A 22386-nucleotide genomic window follows, 5' to 3' on the forward strand; every position below is an offset into this window, starting at 1 on the left:
AACATTACGCTATGAAAACATTTACATTTACAAAACTATCCTTTCACAACAAAATGCAAATAAATGCATAAATAAAAACAAAGACAAACAACCTGAAATGTGCAATTTTATCAGTATTCTATCTGTTAATAAATGTTTTGTGCATTTATAGATCCACTGTGATCTGTAAGTTGTGTTAATAATAAGCTGAGATGTAATATTGTAGAAATTGTTCTTATTTTAGCTCCAAACGCCATAATTTTAACAATATTATGCCTGTTACCAAATCTTTGTGTAACATTGTGCGTAATGTACATGAATAAATAATAAGTTGAGGCAGAATATTGTTCAAATTGCACAAATTTTTCTGTGGAAATATCAGTTTTTTTTCAGGTTATTCACATCTTATCTGTAGAACGTAAATATTTTCATAATTTAACCCTTTCATGCATAGTGGTCACTCCAGTGGACAGTTATTCTACAGCTGTTTTCTTATATATTCATGTATTTTGTTGTTTTAGTTCCATATCAGCCAAAACAGTGGGCACTTATGCATCATCCCAAACACTGTAATTCATACTTTTAGTGTAAATGTGCTGTTCTAGATAAACCTGATCTGCACTAACATATTTGAGTATACATTAATTGCTTGTTATTGTTATTAAACTTTTTTTTAAAAATTATTATTATTATTATTATTATTATTATTATTATTATTATTATTATTTTGCATAATATCTCCATGAAGTGAGTAATGACTAGTATTAGAGTATGTTAAAATGTGAGAAAACAACAGATTAGCAGCATTAAAAATGTTTTTTTTTTCATAATTTTCACACAGTATATCAGTAAATACACGTTTCTTTGCTTCCAAAATTAAACACATGGTGTCCAGCTGAGTGGACATTTTTTGGAACTGCATGAAAAATTGGTTCATAAAAAAAACTTTCAATTGCGTTTGTTTTTTTTTTCAAGTCTAAAGAAGAATAAAAACACTCAGGAAAAAAAAAAAAAAAAAACTTGATTAAGGTTCTCTTAATTCATGCATGAAAGGGTTAATGGTTTTTTTTTGTACAAAAAACTGAGTAAAACTTGGAGTTGTCATTATTTTTACGTTGTTATGTCATTATTTTACTGGTGCGCCTGCTGAGATCACATTGGTCCAAATGTGGCCCCTGAACCAAAATGAGATTGACACCCTGTTCTAGACAAATCTCATGGGTGATTGATTCCTGCCGTGGCCCAGAGGTGCAACAGCCCCCAAAAAATTATCCACTATAAGAAAAAAACGACAACAGCCCCAAAAAATTATCTGCTATAAGAAAAAAAAGAAGAGAACAGCCCCAAAAATTATCCACTATAAGAAAAAAACGACAACAGCCCCCAAAAATTATCCGCTATAAGAAAAAAACAACAACAGCCCCAAAAAATTATCCACTATAAGAAAAAAACGACAACAGCCCCCAAAAATTATCTGCTATAAGAAAAAAAAGAAGAGAACAGCCCCAAAAATTATCCACTATAAGAAAAAAACGACAACAGCCCCCAAAAATTATCCGCTATAAGAAAAAAACAACAGCCCCAAAAAATTATCCGCTATAAGAAAAAAAAGAAGAGAACAGCCCCAAAAATTATCCACTATAAGAAAAAAACGACAACAGCCCCCAAAAATTATCCGCTATAAGAAAAAAACAACAGCCCCAAAAAATTATCCACTATAAGAAAAAAATGACAACAGCCCCAAAAAATTATCTGCTATAAGAAAAAAAAGAAGAGAACAGCCCCAAAAATTATCCACTATAAGAAAAAAAACGACAACAGCCCCCAAAAATTATCCGCTATAAGAAAAAAACAACAACAGCCCCAAAAAATTATCCGCTATAAGAAAAAAAAGAAGAGAACAGCCCCAAAAATTATCCGCTATAAGAAAAAAACAACAACAGCCCCAAAAAATTATCCGCTATAAGAAAAAAAAGAAGAGAACAGCCCCAAAAATTATCCACTATAAGAAAAAAACAACAACAGCCCCAAAAAATTATCCACTATAAGAAAAAAACGACAACAGCCCCAAAAAATTATCCGCTATAAGAAAAAAACAACAACAGCCCCAAAAAATTATCCGCTATAAGAAAAAAACGACAACAGCCCCAAAAAATTATCCACTATAAAAAAAAACAACAACAGCCCCAAAAAATTATCCACTATAAGAAAAAAACGACAACAGCCCCAAAAAATTATCCGCTATAAGAAAAAAACAACAACAGCCCCAAAAAATTATCCGCTATAAGAAAAAAAAGAAGAGAACAGCCCCAAAAATTATCCACTATAAGAAAAAAAAGAAAACAGCCCCCAAAAATTATCCACTATAAGAAAAAAAAGAGAAGAGAACAGCCCAAAAAATTATCCACTATAAGAAAAAAACGAGAACAGCCCCCCAAAAATTATCCGCTATAAGAAAAAAAAGAAGAGAACAGCCCCAAAAAATTATCCACTATAAGAAAAAAAAGAGAACAGCCCCAAAAAATGATCCACTATAAGAAAAAAAAGAAAACAGCCCCCAAAAATTATCCACTATAAGAAAAAAAGAGAACAGCTCCAAAAAATTGTCCACTATAAGAAAAAAGAGAACAGCCCAAAAAATTATCCACTATAAGAAAAAAACAACAACAGCCCCAAAAATTATCCACTATAAGAAAAAAATGACAACAGCCCCAAAAAATTCTCCACTATAAGAAAAAACGACAACAGCCCCAAAAATTATCTGCTATAACAAAAAAAAAGAAGAGAACAGCCCCCAAAAATTATCCACTATAAGAAAAAAAAGAGAAGAGAACAGCCCAAAAAATTATCCAGTATAAGAAAAAAACGAGAACAGCCCCAAAAAATTATCCGCTATAAGAAAAAAAAGAAGAGAACAGCCCCAAAAATTATCCACTATAAGAAAAAAAAAGAGAACAGCCCCAAAAAATGATCCGCTATAAGAAAAAAAAGAAAACAGCCCCCAAAAATTATCCACTATAAGAAAAAAAGAGAACAGCCCCAAAAAATTGTCCACTATAGGAAAAAAGAGAACAGCCCAAAAAATTATCCACTATAAGAAAAAAAGAGAACAGCCCCAAAAAATTGTCCACTATAAGAAAAAAGAGAACAGCCCCCAAAATTATCCACTATAAGAAAAAAAGAGAACAACCCAAAAAATTATCCACTATAAGAAAAAAAAGAGAACCCAAAAAATTATCCACTATAAGAAAAAAAGGAGAACAACCCAAAAAATTATCCACTATAAGAAAAAAAAGAGAACCCAAAAAATTATCCACTATAAGAAAAAAAGAGAACAGCCAAAAAAATGATTCACTATAAAAAAAGAGAACAGCCCCAAAAATTATCCACTATAAGAAAAAAAGAACCCAAAAAATTATCCACTATAAGAAAAAAAAGAGAACCCAAAAAATTATCCACTATAAGAAAAAAGAGAACAGCCCCCAAAATTATCCACTATAAGAAAAAAAGGAGAACAACCCAAAAAATTATCCACTATAAGAAAAAAAAGAGAATCCAAAAAATTATCCACTATAAGAAAAAAAGAGAACAGCCCCCAAAAATTGTCCACTATAAGAAAAAAGAGAACAGCCCCCAAAATTATCCACTATAAGAAAAAAAGGAGAACAACCCAAAAAATTATCCACTATAAGAAAAAAAGAGAACAGCCAAAAAAATTATTCACTATAAAAAAAGAGAACAGCCCCAAAAATTATCTACTATAAGAAAAAAAGAACAACCCAAAAAATTATCCACTATAAGAAAAAAAGAGAACCCAAAAAATTATCCACTATAAGAAAAAAATGAGAACAGCCCCCCCAAAATTATTCACTATAAGAAAAAAGGAGAACAGCCCAAAAAATTATCCACTATAAGAAAAAAAAGAAGAAAGCCCAAAAAAATGATCCACTATAAGAAAAAAAAAAAATCAAAAAATCCACCTTTTCAATTATGGGGGTACTGTTTACCCGAAAAGTCTCTTGATTTAAAATTAAGGCCACCATAAAAAATAAAAGCATAGGCTGAAAATTTTTAAGGCTTTCAGCTAATGTGGCTAATGCTAACGAAGTAACCCACCGGAAGTGGAGGTTGGTGTGCTAAAAATAAAGTTATTCTAAAAATATATAGTGGATAATTTTTTGGGCTGTTCTCTTTTTTTCTTATAGTGGATAATTTTTTTGGGCTGTTTTCTTTTTTTCTTATAGTGGATCATTTTTTGGGCTGTTTTCTTTTTTTTTTTTTTCTTATAGTGGATAATTTTTTGGGCTTGTCTTTTTGTTCTTACAGTGGATCATTTTTGGGCTGTTCTCTTTTTTTTTCTTATAGTGGATCACGTTTTTGGGTTGTTCTCTTTTTTTCTTATAGTGGATCATTTTTAGGCTGTTCTGTTTTTCTTATAGTGGATAATTTTTGGGCTGTTGTCTTTTTTTCTTATAGTGGATCATTTTTTTGGCTGTTGTCTTTTTTTCTTATAGTGGATAATTTTTGGGCTGTTGTCTTTTTTTCTTATAGTGGATAATTTTTGGACTGTTTTCTTTTTTTTCTTATAGTGGATCATTTTTTGGGCTGTTCTCTTTTTTTCTTATAGTGGATAATTTTTGGGCTGTTTTTTTTTTTTTTTTCTTATAGTGGATCATTTTTTGGGCTGTTTTTTTTCTTATAGTGGATAATTTTTGGGCTGTTGTCTTTTTTTCTTATAGTGGATAATTTTTGGGCTGTTGTCTTTTTTTCTTATAGTGGATAATTTTTGGGCTGTTGTCTTTTTTTCTTATAGTGGATTATTTTTGGGCTGTTTTTTTTTTTTTTTTCTTATAGTGGATAATTTTTGGGCTGTTGTTTTTTTTCTTATAGTGGATAATTTTTAGGCTGTTTTTTTTTTTTTTTTTCTTATAGTGGATCATTTTTTGGGCTGTTTTTTTTTCTTATAGTGGATAATTTTTGGGCTGTTGTCTTTTTTTCTTATAGTGGATTATTTTTGGGCTGTTTTTTTTTTTTTTTTCTTATAGTGGATAATTTTTGGGCTGTTGTCTTTTTTTCTTATAGTGGATAATTTTTGGGCTGTTGTCTTTTTTTCTTATAGTGGATTATTTTTGGGCTGTTTTTTTTTTTTTTTTCTTATAGTGGATAATTTTTGGGCTGTTGTTTTTTTTCTTATAGTGGATAATTTTTAGGCTGTTTTTTTTTTTTTTTTCTTATAGTGGATCATTTTTTGGGCTGTTTTTTTTTCTTATAGTGGATAATTTTGGGCTGTTGTCTTTTTTTCTTATAGTGGATTATTTTTGGGCTGTTTTTTTTTTTTTTTTCTTATAGTGGATAATTTTTGGGCTGTTGTCTTTTTTTCTTATAGTGGATAATTTTTGGGCTGTTTTTTTTTTTTTTTTCTTATAGTGGATAATTTTTGGGCTGTTGTTTTTTTTTCTTATAGTGGATAATTTTTGGGCTGTTGTCTTTTTTTTCTTATAGTGGATCATTTTTTGGGCTGTTTTTTTTTCTTATAGTGGATAATTTTTGGGCTGTTGCACCTCTGGGCCACCGTAGATTCCTCCCAAAAACACATGTATAAAAATCTTTTTTTTTTTTCCAGGTGCCTTTTCCCTTTAAACGCACCTTCCCTGCGCGTCACCGTACGGCGGAGGAGGGACGGCCACGGGGAGAGCGCGCTGTTTCCATCGTGGATCGGATCCGGGGTGTCCAGTCATCCGGCTCCGCTGACGGGACCACAGCTGGGGCATTCACAGCCACTTGTGTCCGCTTTTACGCACAGTCATGGTTTGGACGCACAGGTGAACTTGTTTGTCGTCAACGCGCTTCGACCACAGATCCAGAAGGACGGACTCCAGACTGAAGAAGTCCCACAGAAGAACTGCAGAACCTTAAACCACCGGACACTTCATCTTCTGTGCAGGTTTCCAGAACCATGTCCAGGAAGAAGGCGGTGAAAGGCAGAAGCTCCAGGAGCCCCAAGGCGTCTCCGAGCGGCAGGACGGGGAAGGGTCTGTCCGCCGCCGCCGCTCCGTCCTCCGGGCTGGTGTACCCCAGCAGACCGTCCATCAGCAACAGCGGAGAGTTCTATGACATGGCCTTTAAGGTGAGGGGCAGGACCAGGATCTGACAGAACCCTGGTACCCATGAAACCAGGGCTCAGGGTCCACATTCAGCCCAGTCTGAGCTGGAGTGGATTTTTTTTTTTTTTTTTTTTTTAAACATTGCTTCCACCTTTTTAGTCTTGTGTGTGTGTGTGTGTGTGTGTTTTCATCCTTTTTGCATCTTTTATATAATTCTCATCATGTTGTCTTTTTAGTCTTTTTGTGTCTTCTCATCCTTTTGTTTGTTTTACATAGTTTCTGTGTTATTACCTCTATTAGGACTCATTCTAAACTACACATTATCAGCTGGTTGCTTTAACTTTTCCTAGAATCTGTCAACTTAATGTTAATGATAATTAAAAACAAAACAGACTTAAGCTCTCAGCTGAGGGGCAGTCACAGGATCCGACAAAACCCTGTTACCGACCAAACCAGGGGGTCAGACTCATTTTGGTTCTGGGTCCACATTCAGCCCAGTTTGAGCTGTAGAGGATTTTTATTTATTTATTTATTTTTTAAACATTGCTTCCACCTTTTAGTCTTCTTTGTCATTGCGTTTGTGTGTTTTCATCCTTTTTGTCTTTTTGCATCTTTTATATAATTTTCATCATGTTGTCTTTTTAGTCTTTTTGTGTCTTCTCATCCTTTTGTTTGTTTTACATAGTTTTTGTGTTATTACCTCTATTAGGACTCATTCAAAACTACACATTATCAGCTGATTTTGTTTAAATTTTCCTAGAATCTGTCAACTTAATGTTAATGATGATTAAAAACAAAATAGACTTAAGCTCTCAGCTGAGGGGCAGTCACAGGATCCGACAAAACCCTGTTACCGACCAAACCAGGGGGTCAGACTCATTTTGGTTCTGGGTCCACATTCAGCCCAGTTTGAGCTGTAGTGGATTTTTATTTATTTATTTTTAATATTGCTTCCACCTTTTAGTCTTCTTTGTCTTTGTGTGTGTGTGCATTTTCATCCTTTTTGTCTTTTTGCATCTTTTATATAATTTTCATCATGTTGTGTTTTTAGTCTTCTTGGGTCTTTTCATCATTTCCTCCTCCAGGAGGTATTATGATCACTTTGCTTTGTTTGTTTGTTTGTTTGTTAGCAGCTTTACGGAAAACTCTTCCAACCATCTTTCCCAAATTGTACCCACAGATAGGCCTAGGCCAGGGGTCAGCAGCCCTGGTCCTGCAGAGCCCCTATCCTGCATGTTTCAGATGGATCCTCTTCCAACACATCTGATTCAAATGATCAGCCCATCATCCAGCTCTGCAGAAGCCTGAGAACGACCATCAGGTGTGCTGAAGAGGGAAACATGTAACACATGCAGGATAGTGGCTCTGCAGGACCAGGGTTGCTGACCCCTGGCCTAGGCTCTGGGACCAACCCATTAAGTTTTGGTCCCAGTAGGCCAAAGTTCAAGGTCACAGCAAGGTCACAACATCTACAATTTTCCATCTGTCATCACTGAGCAATTTTCCAAAATCCATCAAAAATTCAAAACGACTCCAGTTAGCCTCTAATTGGATCCACCTGTAGATTAGAACAATATCTTGTATCTGGCACAAAACTGTCCACATCCACTGTGGAATGTGGACTCTGTGGACATTTCAAATTAACACTGAAAATCCCATTTACCACATTTTTTTCATTCTGTTTTCATTGGGGTTTGTTTGTCTGTTAGCAAGAGAACTCAAAAAGTTATGGATGGATTTTGATGAAATTTTCAGGAAATGTTGATACTGGCACAAGGAACAAATGATGAAATTTTGGTGGTGATCAGGGGGCTGATCTGCCTTGGCGGAGGTCTGCGCTCTCCGAGTGCTTTTCTAGTTTTTTATGTTGTACATAGTTTTTGTGTAATTACCTCAATTAGGACTCATTCAGAACTACACATGATCAGCTGGTTGCTTTAACTTTTCCTAGAATCTGTCAACTTAATGTTAATGTTGATTAAAAACAAAATTGACTTAAATGAACTCTTTCCTCATGATGACATTTTTGTCCATATTATCCAGACTTATTGAAAAGTTTTCTGGAAGTGACATTTGGGTTCAGCACTCACGAAGAGACCAAAATTGCTGCTGCATGGAATTCCCATTCCCACAATGCACTTAGCGACAAAATTTCCGAAAAGGCCCGAGTGACGTTTCGGTTTGTTATGTAAACAAGCGGACTGTGTTTATAATGGAGTCATCTTCAAAGTTGTTCACCATGAGGGAAGTGATTCAGAGGCGAAAGACTAATGGAGTAGAGATAATTAGGATATGACTGGGGTTGTACAAATTAGAAAAAAAAAAATAGTGATGAAAGTCATACGCTGCTTTAAAGGAGTAATATTTTGCTTTTTAAATGGAATTCTTAATTTTCAAACATTTCCCTGTGGTCTCCATAAACTGTAAATGCTCTGCTTGGGTCTGAATTCTTCATTCATTCAACTCCACAGGTCCATCTTCAACCCTATTTCTGAGTAATGACACCAGAGCGGTGGTTTGGAGTGCTGGCCCTTTAAATCCACATGACCCCACCCCCTCCAGGTTGTTGACTGTGCTTTCAGCCACTTGAGTTTGTTAATACAACCAACAAGTGAACATTTTAGGTAATCAGCTCAAAGTTTGGACATATTTTCAGTTTTTACTACGACCGCTGCTGCTGATAAACAATTATGTCGTACTTTTATGTGCAAATGTTGTGACATAACTAGTTATAAAACGTAACAAATTGAGGAACTAAAACGGGCTGTAGAAATCCACTCGATTTTTGCCAAAATGAATATAAAGATATCTTTGCAGCACCTGGAGGGTTCAAATTCAAACTGTGTGAACTATTAGGGTCCAAATACACTAATAAATGAACCACAGACTAAGAAAAGTGGATTTAGATAAATATGACCCATTTAATAAAGGAATAATCATTATTAATACCAGAATAGTTAATATTGTAAAGCCCTTCATCACATCATCTTTGAATGAACACAGACTCAAACATACACATTTATGACAAAGCCTTGAACAGAACAGGACAGATAAAGACCTGCCACTCACTACCATCAGGTAACAGACGTGTTACAGATGGACACTGGTCCATTTCAGCAAATATCAGCTGATACTGATCTATCATCATTGCCTCATTTTCACCTAATTTTCAGCATGAACTGAGATTTGCTGAATATTAAATCAGAATAAGTGTTTGCAACATTAAACACATGCAACAACGAAATAATAATAATAAGCAAAAGTATGAAATAAACATGTTTTCAATTTATTTAGAGTTTTAGATCATTTTTGTCAAGTTCCAAGTTGTTTTTGTCTTCTGTCTTTTCCGCCTTTTTTTTGGTTGTTTACATCATTGGCCTTTGTATACATATTTTCCTTCTTGTTTCTTGTTCTTCTTGCATGTTAGGGCTTATATATAATTTAACACTGTTTTCCCTTGTTAAGTCTGATGTATTGTTTTTAACTCACTGTGTTTTTTGTGTTGTTTTCGTCACTATGTGTTTTAGGTTGTTCTGACTTTGTTCCATCCTTTTAATAATAATGATAATGATAATGGTGATGATGATGATGATGATGATGATGATGATAATAATAATAATAATAATAATAATAATAATAATAATAATAATGATAATAAAGCTGTGGGAAATTCCATCCATCCATCCATCCATCCATCCATCCATCCATCCAAATAGTTTGTCTTCAACCTGGAAACACAGACAGGGAGTAAATCCAGAAGTCTCATGTTCTAACAAAAAAACCCCACAAAATTGCACCAATTTTTGTAATTTTTCTTATTGTCATCTTCTTGCTTTCATCTTGCCACATCTTTTATGTTTTTTTTGTGTTTTTTTTTTTTTTTTTTGCATCTTCTTCGGTCTTTATTGCGTTGCATTTACTGTGTCATACGCACTAATGGATACATCATCATGTTGTGAAGCCGCACACTGATACAAAATAAAAATAATGAATAATTCCCCTCAGATGCATTAGAGCTAAGATAATGTATCTGTGTTGGATTTACAAGTGGAAAATACAGACATTTGTGTCAAAATGTAGGGAGTAAATGTCTGAATACTCAAGTAAAGGACAGATACCCAGAAATAAAGTATTTGTACTTAGTTACTTCCCATCTCTGTCAGTAAGTAAAGCAAGTGTTTCAGGTGGTGGAAAAGTGTAAATGTTTTAGATATTCTTATGAGGATGACAGTAAACATCTCCCTCGTCTCTGTGGCCTATTTTTCTGTTCATAAATGCTCTATTTCCTCTGTCGCCGACATTCTGGAGGGTGTTTTCATACATATGAGCAAGTGATATCATGATTCGCGTAAATATACACACCACTTTCAATTGCAGTGTTATCTGTACGCATTATAAGCTTTCTGCGTGTACATTCATGCTGCTATTAGCCCCCTGTTCAACTTGAATCAATGCGTCCAATACCACACGCTGAGGCTGAGGGTTAGGGGTTTCCAACCTTTTTTGGCTCGTGACCCCATTTTAACATCACAAATTTCTGGCGACCCCAGACATTCAAAATGGAGCCTTTTTTCGGTAAAATTAATTTGTTTTTGATCATGTGATAGTTTGCTATACTATGTTGCAAATTAACATTAATTTTAGAGGACATTTAGTCTATATAATGTCTATTATTGTGGACGAAGGCAGTAAATCCAGGTGTAGATTACTGCACAAAGGGAGACTTTTATTTTCCTTGGTCAGGATATGTACGGTCAGTCCAGCTGTGATTTACAAGGAGGACAATTAATACTGAACAAACAAGAACTGAAACTATGAATTATAAAAGAGCTGCAGCATCTGAAACTGACCACAATGAACATTTGACACAAACAGAACCACAGTGCTTCAGTTTCAGCTTCACAGAATGTCATGTCTTTTATGTATTTGGATTGTCTCTGTCAACTCACCATATATTTTTTATTAGTAAATTTGTCTTTTTTTAAAATTTTCATCAATTACTAGAAATTTCAGGTGACCCCATTTGATTCCAGGCGACCCCACATGGGGTCCTGACCCCAAGGTGGAAAAACACTGGGTTAGGGATTTGAGCAGAGTTTTTTTCCAACTTGGGGTTGCAACTCCACGCGGGGTCGCCTGGAATCAAATGGGGTCGCCTGAAATTTCAAGTAATTTATAAAAAAAAAAAAAGACTTCAATATTTCTTTCAGTATAATTAAAACACCGCCCAATTTTCCTAATAAAAATCAAGTTCAAATAAAATGCAGGATGTAATATCTGAGAGGTCATATCTTGATTGACCTGATCATGTGACCACATGCGTTACTATGCTTCAACCTGTGCGGACACAGTCACAGCCAGAAAACTGGACCAATCAGAGAATGGGAAGACTTCTTCACCCACCTGGCCCCGCTAAGACATCTGAGAGAAACATATCTCTGTTTTGAATGACTGGGGTCGCCAGAAATATATGACGTTAAAATGGGGTCACGAGCCAAAAAAGGTTGGAAACCACTGGCTTAGGGTTAAGTGAACCGGAGATCATAAATCATAAATCATAAATTGACATGCGATCAAATGGCATTGAATAACACGTGAAAGGTCGGAAACATGTACGTATAGCACACCACATGCCATAAGAACTGACGTGACATACAATGCCATTTCATTAGAGCCCGACCGATTAATCGGCTGGCCGATTAATTGGGCCAATTTTAGCGTTGCACCAATTAATCAACATTGGCCAATATGTAGCCGATGTATTAACTTTTTTGCTGCGCGGAGATTCTGTCGCTTGCTGCTCCTGTGTGTGTGTGCGACACGGAGAGTTAGAGGAACAGTAAAGCGAGTTAGTTTCACTTTCACTCCTGCTCGGACAGTGACGCTATCACCCCCACACACACAATCACATTATCACGGAGCTACTGCTAATCCCCCCGCTCCGACTCCGACCCCCACCACCACCGGCGAAAATCACGGACCACTACCACGCGCTCTGACAAGGATGGACTGCTACCCCCCCCCCCCCCCCCCCGAAAATCACGGGCCCCCTGTCTTAAGGCGAGTTTAGAGACGATTTCTCACTCGTGCTACTATTTCTGGGATCGGGCCCGATGTGCCTCTAATCATGTGTCGTGCTTCGTGCAGTGTACATGGGGTAAAGAGAAGCGATTAGCACCTCACACGACCCCAGCAATCATGTGTTCGCAAGGAAAACGGAGCTGTTTGAAATCCTGCTCGCTCCTCGTGAGTGTATCGTACTGTCAAAGCAGTGCCACGAACCGATGTGCCTCAAATTCTCACACTGTGCATGCGTGAACACAGACGCGTACAGTAGCGTACAAGCTAACAGTAGCTGGCTATTGTCCTAGTGCAGTTTAGCTTTTGCAGCTTACCTCTAGTTCCTGCTGTAGGATGACAGCCCATACTGTCCACATCTGGACAACCAATTCCTGCACCAAACACATCGTTGTCTTTTCTTCTTTTTTGATTCCCCGCAGATAATGGCACATATTGCCAAAGCAGCTCGTTGGTTTTTGTTTAGCACTACCATTTCATGGCTCACGCCAATACACAATTGTCTATATGCACTTTTACGGATTCCTTGGTATTTTAGCGTTGTATTTCCGGATACAACACTCGAACGTGTGGTGCGTCCTGTGGTGTATGGTCCTACAGTGTGAGCAGTCAGGTCGCATACGAGCATCGGTCCGTGCAGTGTGAGAACAGGAATCATGAGCCTGACTGTACGACTGATTCGCACAGTTTGAGATGGAGCTGCGTGCAACGATCGAAATAATCGCACAGTGTATGGCCGCCTTTATGAAGTATTCACCCCCCCACACACACCCATGTCCGTGCACTTCCTGTCTCCCTCACAGTTTCGTTCTGCCAGCAGGCCTGGGTGTTAATAGTGTAGGGGAGACCGGGGACAGTTGGAACAACTTAGGACTCACCTAATTCACTCTGCACATGCTCAGTTTAGTCCTTTGTCCACATGGGCAGTTGTAGTGCCGTGAGGCAGACACATCAAAATCTGTGAGTGAAAACAAATGTGTGGTAAGTCATATATTTTGCTCTAATTATTTTTGTGACTGCATAGTTTGCATTTGAAAGTTGTGTCAATTATATTTGTGAGATAAACAAAGATTTATGCAACTGTTTATCCACCTGTTCACAATTATCTAATATAAGATTATTATATCCTGTGTAGATCAGTGTTCTTATTTCATATATCGGCCAATGTATCGGTTATCGGCCACTATCAGATATCGGCCGATATATCGGATATCGGCTTTTTTTAGCCCCCGATATCGGTATCGGCATCGGCCCCAAAAAACCCATATTGGTTGGGCTCTACATTTCATGAGATCAGTCTGCATGTGAGAGTGGACTGGACTCAACTGTGTATTTGTAGAAGACTTTACACCTGCCTCAGAGACCCTCCCATGGCTTAAACAGACACACACACACACACACACCTGGACTTTTACCCACAGTCCGTCTTCTTCCTGTCCATCACTGTCCCAGGTGATGCTGGTGGGGGACTCAGGTGTGGGGAAGACCTGCCTGCTGGTTCGCTTCAAAGATGGAGCCTTCCTGGCTGGAAGCTTTATATCCACTGTGGGCATCGACTTCAGGGTAAGAACACACACACTTCTGTGTTTAAGGAACTGCAGTTTAAGGGCTCATTTATGGTCTATGTTAAAGACGCAGACGGATTCAGACGGAGTGTTCTGTCCATCGTCTGCGTACATTTTGTGCATAATTCTGTCTGTTTTCTGGGAGTTTGTGGATGCATACTCAGACGGAGAATACAGAGTAGCACCACCAGGAACTGTGGAGGCAGTGTTGAGATTTGGAGATAATAACTTCCATAAATAGTGGCACTTTTCAAAGAGCGACTGTGTGAGTTAGTGAAAAACTATCCACATATTTATGACAACTGCCCTTCTGAATACTAACATTAGTATCCACATTGGTAAAACCTCTTCTGTCATTGCCATGTTTGTTATTATTGATTTTCTTCTTTGTCTTCTCAAAAACCTTTACCCTTATACTTTATCCAGTATGGTAATTAAGAGTGGCGCCCTCTGGTGGATTGATTGAGAAACGCTCATTCCAACGCACTGGACGCACGAAAGTATGAAGGCAGTGACACATCACAGTGTTACAAACAGACGAACCTATTTATGTACATAAAATGAGCATTAATGAGCCTTACCTGTGGGCCCCCGAGCATAGGGGCCCCATGCTAATCTGTGTATGTTAAAACCTTCAGTGCACCTTGTATCATATATGATACATACCCGTCAAAGGGATATAGTTACTTCACTAATTGGTCATTTAAGTTCTTTTCTCTTTTTTCAAATTATTTTTTAAATAATTGTTTTTATTTTGTACTCCAGTTTTCCCATTATTTTTATATACATTTGTTTTATTTTGTACTATAATTTCTCAATCATTTTATGCAGATTTTATTTTGCACAGGAATTTTTCATTCATTTTATTAGGAATTTTTAAACTTTTGTACTAAAATTTTTCATCAATTTTGTTTTCCCCGATTTTTTTAACATTTTATTTTGTACTAGAATTCATTGGTGCCTACAGGCTTGTGCAGAGAGAGAGAGAGAGAGAGAGAGAGAGAGAGAGAGGAGAGAGAGAGAGAGAGAGAGAGAGAGAGAGGAGAGAGAGAGAGAGAGAGAGAGAGAGAGAGAGAGAGAGAGAGAGAGAGAGGAGAGAGAGAGAGAGAGAGAGAGAGAGAGAGAGAGAGGAGAGAGAGAGAGATGAGAGAGAGAGAGAGAGGAGAGAGAGAGAGAGAGAGAGAGACTTATGGAGAAACACCCCCCCTTTAGGAATTATCCCCCCGTTCTTACCTGTTTTTACCTCCGCCAAGGAGGTTCTGTTTTTGTCGGCGTTGGTTTGTCTGTTTGTCCGTGTGTAAGATAACTCAAAAAGTTATGGACGGATTTGTATGAAAATTTCAGGAAATGTTGATACTGGCACAAGGAACAAATGATACAATTTTGGTGGTGATTTGGGGGGAGGGACTGACCTGCCGTGGCGGAGGTCTGCTCTCTCCGAGTGCTTTTCTAGTTTCCACTGTTTTATTCATGTCTCCACGATTCTTAGAGGAATTAGTAAATCATTTTAAGTTTCACTTTCACTTTTATGGTTATATGGTCTGTGTGTACTCATTGTGAGATATGGCACGGACCGCCCACCCCCACCCTCCACCCCCCTCTGTGCGATCCATGTGTACCTCAGAATTCAGGTCTGCAGGCGCGCCTGCTAGAATTTATACAGAAAAATAATTTTCCACAATTTGAAATCTGTATTCCTGAATGTTGAAATGTCACTCAGTGTTCATGTGCATGATGGTGACCAACTGTACAGGAGAACGTTCTTTTTCAAGACTGAAACGTCTAAAAATCAGCTTCGTAGCCCAATGGGGAAGCATGGTTTGAACTGGCTTTCACTTATGTTCATGGAAAAGGACATCCTGAAGACCACTGACTTCAATCCAATAATAATTCCTGTGAGTAGTTGTGGTAGGGGCCCCAGTACACTGCTTTGCCCGGGGGCCCATAATGCTGTTAAGACGGCCCTGCTCTGTTGTTCTGTAATTGGGGTAAAAACTCTGGGTTGTTTCGTTACTTCCTGGGTGGCACTGACTGGAGGACACTCTGACAGGGCATTTGCAAAACAGTGTCAGAAAGATGCCGTTATGGTGGAACATGTGCACACCAGGAACTAAACCCCTTTAAAAACAAAATGGCACATAAAAGGATGTGGGTCTTTGTCAAAATGTGACATTTTTAGTGCGTAGTTGCAGCTGGGATGTTGTTGGTCTTTCACATAATGGGGGCATTTTCAAAACAATTAGACGTCTCTAGAAGACTGAAGAATGACAACCCTGCCACTGTGATGGGAATATTTGTGCTGTTACTCCTCCAGAGTACGTGCAGGAGCCAGACTCCACCCTAACAGCAGCCAATAGGACTCTGTGGGGCTTTAAAGCAGCGTATGACTTTCAGCACAGTTTTTTTTTTTCAAATTTGTAAAACTCCAGTCATATCCTAATTATCACTAATGGATGAGTCTCTCTGTGCTCATGCACCTGAATCACTTCCCTCACAGTGAACAACTTCAGCTTCACAGTCTGCTAGTTTACAGAATAAACCAAAACATCACTCCGGCCTTTTGTGAAATTTTGTTGCAAAATGCATTGTGGGAATGGGAATTCCACGCAGCAGCAACAAAGGTTATATTATTTTAAGATTATAAGTATTATAAGATCACAACTGATTCACAGTGATTCCTTCCATTTCTTCTGACCCGTTAGCGGACACGCTTCCATTGCTTGTTGTCGCCATGTTTGTTTTGGTCTTCCCCCCAAATCTGACGTCTCTACTCCGCTTTTTTCAGCTCATAAACAAACCCTGAGGACGGTGCAATTTTTAAACGATGAAAATAATGTGAATATACATCTGAATCTGGTGTTTCATTGTGTCTTACTGCATTTCTCAGATAAATAAGTCCTTGTACTGATGTATTGTGCAAATTTTCATGTAATTTTTTTGGACCAGATGTGTGATGAAAGTCATATTCTGCTTTAGGGGAAATCTGAATGCACCCAAAAGTCAGAGGCCCAGTGATGGTGTTGGTGTTATTTTTACTCAATCCTTTAAATTCTTTCTTATAAGGACTAAGGGAGGGTAAACAGCCAAACATGATGTAGGATCAGTGAGATAACCTCAGGTTCAAATATGGGATTACACTCTCACGTACAATCCTTCACTTTGATAGAAAAATCCTTCCATGAGGCAACTATTTCAGTTTTCATTTTCCTGCCACCCACTATCTATGGGTTAACTCTGTGCTACGACTAGACACTGAAAATGGAAAGTTTTGACAAATACATGTTATGTGGTATTTTCTTTTGTAGCGGTTCAGTCATTTCATTTCCACACTTCTCCAGAAGCAGGTATTCCACCAAAACCACCAAAGTTCTTGTCGATGCAGTTTTTGCAAAGACACTGATGCTGCAGTTTGACACTTATTTCACTGACACAAGAGGGATTCATATAAAGAAATACAAAGTAGCCAAACAACCAAGAAAGTTTTAAAAAAAATCATATTCCAGAATTCCACTGGATGGTGCCACTGTGACCTCCAGTTCAGGCGCAGTGATAAGTGTGGCAATAAATCTGGTTTTGCAAGACTAACTAGTCACAAACGTGCTCCTAAGGGGGTGATATATCAGATCCAATCATATAAACATACCATCCACCTTCTGACCAATCAAGTCCATTCTCTTAGAAAATAGACTCACTCACTCACTTACACTGTAAAAAGAAACCCTGTAAAAAAAAACTGTAATATTCTGGCAGCAGGGGTGCCGAAAAAATATTGTAAAATAATGGAAAATAACCTTCTAATAAAAATAGGGTAATTTTCCATAATTAAAATACAGTTTTCTGCCCTAACTTTACATGAGATTTTGCTTTTTTTTTTTTTTTTTTTGACTTTTTAATGTTTAATAAAGAATATTTTCATGTATTAAAACAATCCAATTCCCTGTAAATATATATAAATAATTTTCAGTGAGACTCAGTTGTCCAATCCACTGATAAAAACTGTATTTGGACAGTTTATCAGTGCTTATACATGTTATACATTCACAAAAATACATTTATTCAACATTTTTGTTGTGAAACCTCCTGTAATTACACAAGATATTTGTCAGTTAACAAACAAGTCTTGTTAAACTTACAGAACAAGTACTTCTTTTACGGTTAATTGTCAGTAATTTTATCTGGTTTTATTATTTTTTTTTACACCATTAAACTTTAAATTAACAGTTTAATCTCATAAATAAAAAAGAAATATTTGTGAAATTACGATACATTTGCAAATGTATTTTAACTGTATTTTTCTGTGAAAAAATAAAAAAAGGAAATTTTATGGTTATTCACAGTTACGGTTTTTTCGTGTTATTTTCCATTTGACATGTAAAATCTCAGTCTGTTTTTGTCATTTCATTGATATTTTCCTGTATCTTAAAAATACAGGAAAAATCTGTGAAATAAACAGTGAAAATTCTGTTACATTACAGATTTTTTTTACAGTGCACTCACTCACTCACTCACTCAGTGGATGTTGACATTGTTCTCTTGCTGTTATATACTATATATCATACATACGGGTTCTGGACTTCATCATTGTAAATACTGACGGTGGGAAGTGAAGGGGGGGGGGGTGTTTTTCAAATCCACATCCCCACCCTGAGGTCCTGCATCCCAGTCCCCCAGCACAGATATTTGTTGTGTATTCCTGCATGCTGTACTGCATTTGTCCATCAGCCACCGCCAAAGCGTTCTGGGCATAGCAACATGATTATAAGGCTATCGTATTCCAAAATGACTAATATTTCCCAAAATATCGGTCCTATCACCCTGCTGTTTTCACTAGTCTGTTCTTTGACCAAAAAAACAAAAGTATGACAAACTGCAACAGTCAGCTCTATCCAGACTTTGTGTGAATCCCCAGACACACACATGTCCACATCCATTTTATAATAGTGATACTATATATACTTTGCTTTTCAAATTTTCTGAAAGATTTTAGAAAACATTTGTAAATTGTTAAAAATGAATTAAACATGTAAAAAAAAAAAAAAATTCCAACACTGAAATCATTCTTTTGTGGACCAAAATTTAATACAAATGATTATTTCTAACATGACAAAATGACAAAAATGTAATTAAAAATACATTGATTTTAACAGGGGTCACTTTTGACCCACTTATGGAAGAGTTTAGGGTCCAGGCGTTCATTCATCTGAGGGTTAACAGGATCTCTTCAGATGTTTCAGCCCTACGTCTTATGTAAATCCTAAAGGGAAAAAAGCTGGGTTTCCACAAAACCAGTGATTTACATTGATTTTGAAAAACAGAGTGAGTTTGTATAAAATGCTTTAGACTTAAACAAAACTGCATCATGTTGTCAGAAGGCGCTGCTCTAGGCTACATTACACATGGCTCTAATAAACAGCAGAAATACTGTGTTCTGTTTTTGTTATTTAGAAGATGCTACCACAAAACTATTAGAAAAATGTGTTTCCATGTTTCGTTATGTGCAGTAACTCATTTCAAACTGACTGTGAAAGTGTGCTTTGCAAAATGTGACACTTCCTTGGGTTTGTTGACTGTCTGCCAGTGAACTCTGCTCAGACTTTGGAGTCTTGTTACCCCCCCCCCCCCCCCCCCCCCCAAGGGGAGGCAAAGGATATTGTTTTTGGGTCGGTTTATTTCTTTGTTTCTTTGTTAACACTTTGGCAGCAAACTACTGGTTGAATTCATACCAAATTGGGTTTATAGATTGTCTGTGACCTAGAATAGATGTCATTACATTTTGGGAAAGGTAGGTCAAAGTTCCAATTTTTAAAATTTTTTTAAAAAAAGTCTTCCCATTTTCTTAAAATGGACAAAATACGTGCAAGGGGCGGGGTTTGTTGTGCCTGGCCCCACTTGTTTTTATTATATTTGGCCTTTATTTGCCACCAGAGTTACAGCTGAAAGAATAATCCTTGAGCTATCCTGCATCCAATGCATCACATTAATTAAATTAACCATACCATTATAATTACTAGCGGCATTGTACCTGTGGTGCCATTGTACGATAGTGCCCTCCCGTGGTGCAACAGTGGCATTGCACCCATACGCCCTCCCGTGCTGCAACATCGGGACACGCATTGGACAAACACGTGCCGGACACAGGACGCCCATTATAGTAGGATAATAAAAATCAGATCAACATATGTCTTAATAATAAGGTTTTATTATTTTTCGTGGATACACCGTCTGCAGATTGTCCGTTTTCCTTCCTGACTTCTGGCTGGAGTTGCTCTCTTACTTTCAGCCTCTACTATTATTTTTTGTTTTTGTTACCTCCACCAGGAGGTATTGTGATCGCTTTGCTTTGTGTGTGTGCGTGTTTGTTTGTTAGCAAGATAACTCAAAAAGTTATGGATGGATTTTCATGAAATTTTTAGGAAATGTTGATACTGGCATAAGGAAGAAATTATTAAATTTTGGTGGTGATCGGGGGTGGGGAGGAAGGGGGGGCTTGCTAAGGACAGAAGAACCAGAGGATCCTTTAAGGTTTGCTCCAGATCAATCATATTCGATCCAGATGATGTTGAAGAACCGATTTAAAGATCCCTCTCAGAGACTGTAAGAAAATAGAGTTTCTTACAGTCTCCCCCCACCCCCCTAGGCCCAATCACCACCAAAATTTAATCATTTCTTCCTTGTGCCAGTATCAACATTTCCTGAAAATTTCATGAAAATCCATCCATAACTTTTTGAGTTATCTTGCTAACAAACAAACCTGCACGGGAGGCAGATCTGTGTTGGCGGAGGTCTGCGCTCTCTGAGTTCTTTTCTTGTTGTATATTTGTTTTTGATTATAGTTTGTTCATCTTGTTAAAAAGCTCTACACCGGATGTGACACTGGTTTTGTGCGATTGCATTTTTTAGACTAATGCTGCCTTCAGGTGCTGTCGGAAAGATGATCCTTTCCACTTGTGAATATGAAATTACCAGTGTGTTGTGTTCAAGTGCTTTTGTTGTCGGAGTGAAATGAAAAATGGCAGAAACACAATCTATCATGACCTGTTACTTGGGTCAAACAGTGTTCATTCATCTGCTACAGCATTTGTTTTTTGTTTTTTTGTTTTTTTTTTATTTTTGCACATTGTGTGTGCTATAAATCTGCAAAATCATCAGCTAACAGCAGCAGAACATTAAGAAAAGAACTGTTTATCATTCACAATGAATGATGATCATGTTGAACAGGACAAAGGTTATTTTCATCTTGTGGATCAACATTTTTCATTTTTCCCAGTTCTCCAGTGGGGAATACAACATGAGGAGGCACTGATGAGCAATTTTTCGAGTTTGTAACTAGTATTTAGCATCATTCCCATAACACATGAAGACAGGATTAGATTAAAAAAAGATTCAAGATTCAAAGCGCGTTACTCTCATGTGTTCAGTAAAGACACAGGTTTGTTTCCCTGTACAATGGAAATCGTACTTTGCCATCCACACTGAATGCCAAGAGAATTTAAGATGTATAAAAACAGAAATAGAATAAATTAACAAGGAAAATAAAACAAAGTGGTATTTGAGACTGAGCATAAAAATATAAAAAATATAATCTACTATGTGCAAAACTGCCAGAGATAAATGTTATGTTAAATGTGCAAAACTGTCAGAGATGAACAGTATGATATATGTGACATTAGTAAAGTAAACTACCAAAAACATATCCTGGGTATGAGTGGGGTTTGACCTTTTTTTCCTTTTTAGTGCAACGAAGAACTTTGTCAGAGCTCTTTTTTTTTTTTTTTTTTTTTTTTTTTTTTTTTTAATTAAGTGATGCAGTACATAACAAAATATATGAAAGACATGACAACAAATAAGACAAAACAAAAACAGATACTAATTATATATTCACCATTATACATTGGTGTGTGTGTGTGTGTGTATGTGAGAGAGACAGAGCGAGAGTGAGAGAGAGAGAAATGAAAGAGAAGACAAAGGAAAAAAAATATTATTAACAACAACAACATTAACAACAGTGATAATAATAGTGGTGCACTGTAAAAAAAAAAAATCTGTAATTTAACAGAATTTTCACTGTTTATTTGACAGATTTTTCCTGTATTTTTAAGAAACAGGAAAATATCAATGAAATGACAAAAACAGACTGTGATTTTACATGTCAAATGGAAAATAACATGAAAAAACTGTAACTGTGAATAACCATAAAATTTCTATTTTTTAAAAGAAATTTTTTCTTTTGTCACAGAAAAATACAGTTAAAATACATTTGCAAATGTATCATAATTTCACAAATATTTCTTTTCTATTTATGAGATTAAACTGTTAATTTAAAGTTTAATACTGTAAAAAATAAATAAATAAATAAATAAAATGAGATAAAATTACTGACAGTTAACGGTAACAGAAGTATTAGTTCTGTCAGTTGAACCAGACTTGTTTGTTAATTGACAAATATCTTGTGTAATTACAGGAGGTTTCACAACAAAAATGTTGAATAAATGTATTTTTGTGAATGTATAACATGTATAAGCACTGATAAACTGTCCAAATACAGTTTTTATCAGTGGATTGGACAACTGAGTCTCACTGAAAATTATTTATATATATATTTATAGGGAATTGGATTGTTTTAATACATGTAAATATTCTTTATTAAACATTAAAAAGTC

The 22386-nt window shown here is 36.6% G+C and overlaps 1 protein-coding gene across 1 annotated transcript in view; it reads left to right on the forward strand.

Annotated features, from left to right (window-relative positions):
- The first annotated feature begins 5715 nt into the window (after positions 1-5715).
- rab26 (RAB26, member RAS oncogene family) overlaps positions 5716-22386 on the forward strand; it is a 304408-nt gene continuing 287737 nt past the window's right edge. The window contains exons 1-2 of the mRNA XM_030122352.1: positions 5716-6106; positions 13614-13724. Coding sequence (XP_029978212.1) covers positions 5936-6106; positions 13614-13724 — 282 coding nt within the window. The 5' untranslated portion in view covers positions 5716-5935. The remainder of the gene's footprint in view (positions 6107-13613; positions 13725-22386) is intronic.

This window comes from Sphaeramia orbicularis, chromosome 19 (assembly GCF_902148855.1).
Source record: "Sphaeramia orbicularis chromosome 19, fSphaOr1.1, whole genome shotgun sequence".
Classification (NCBI taxonomy): Eukaryota; Metazoa; Chordata; class Actinopteri; order Kurtiformes; family Apogonidae; genus Sphaeramia; species Sphaeramia orbicularis.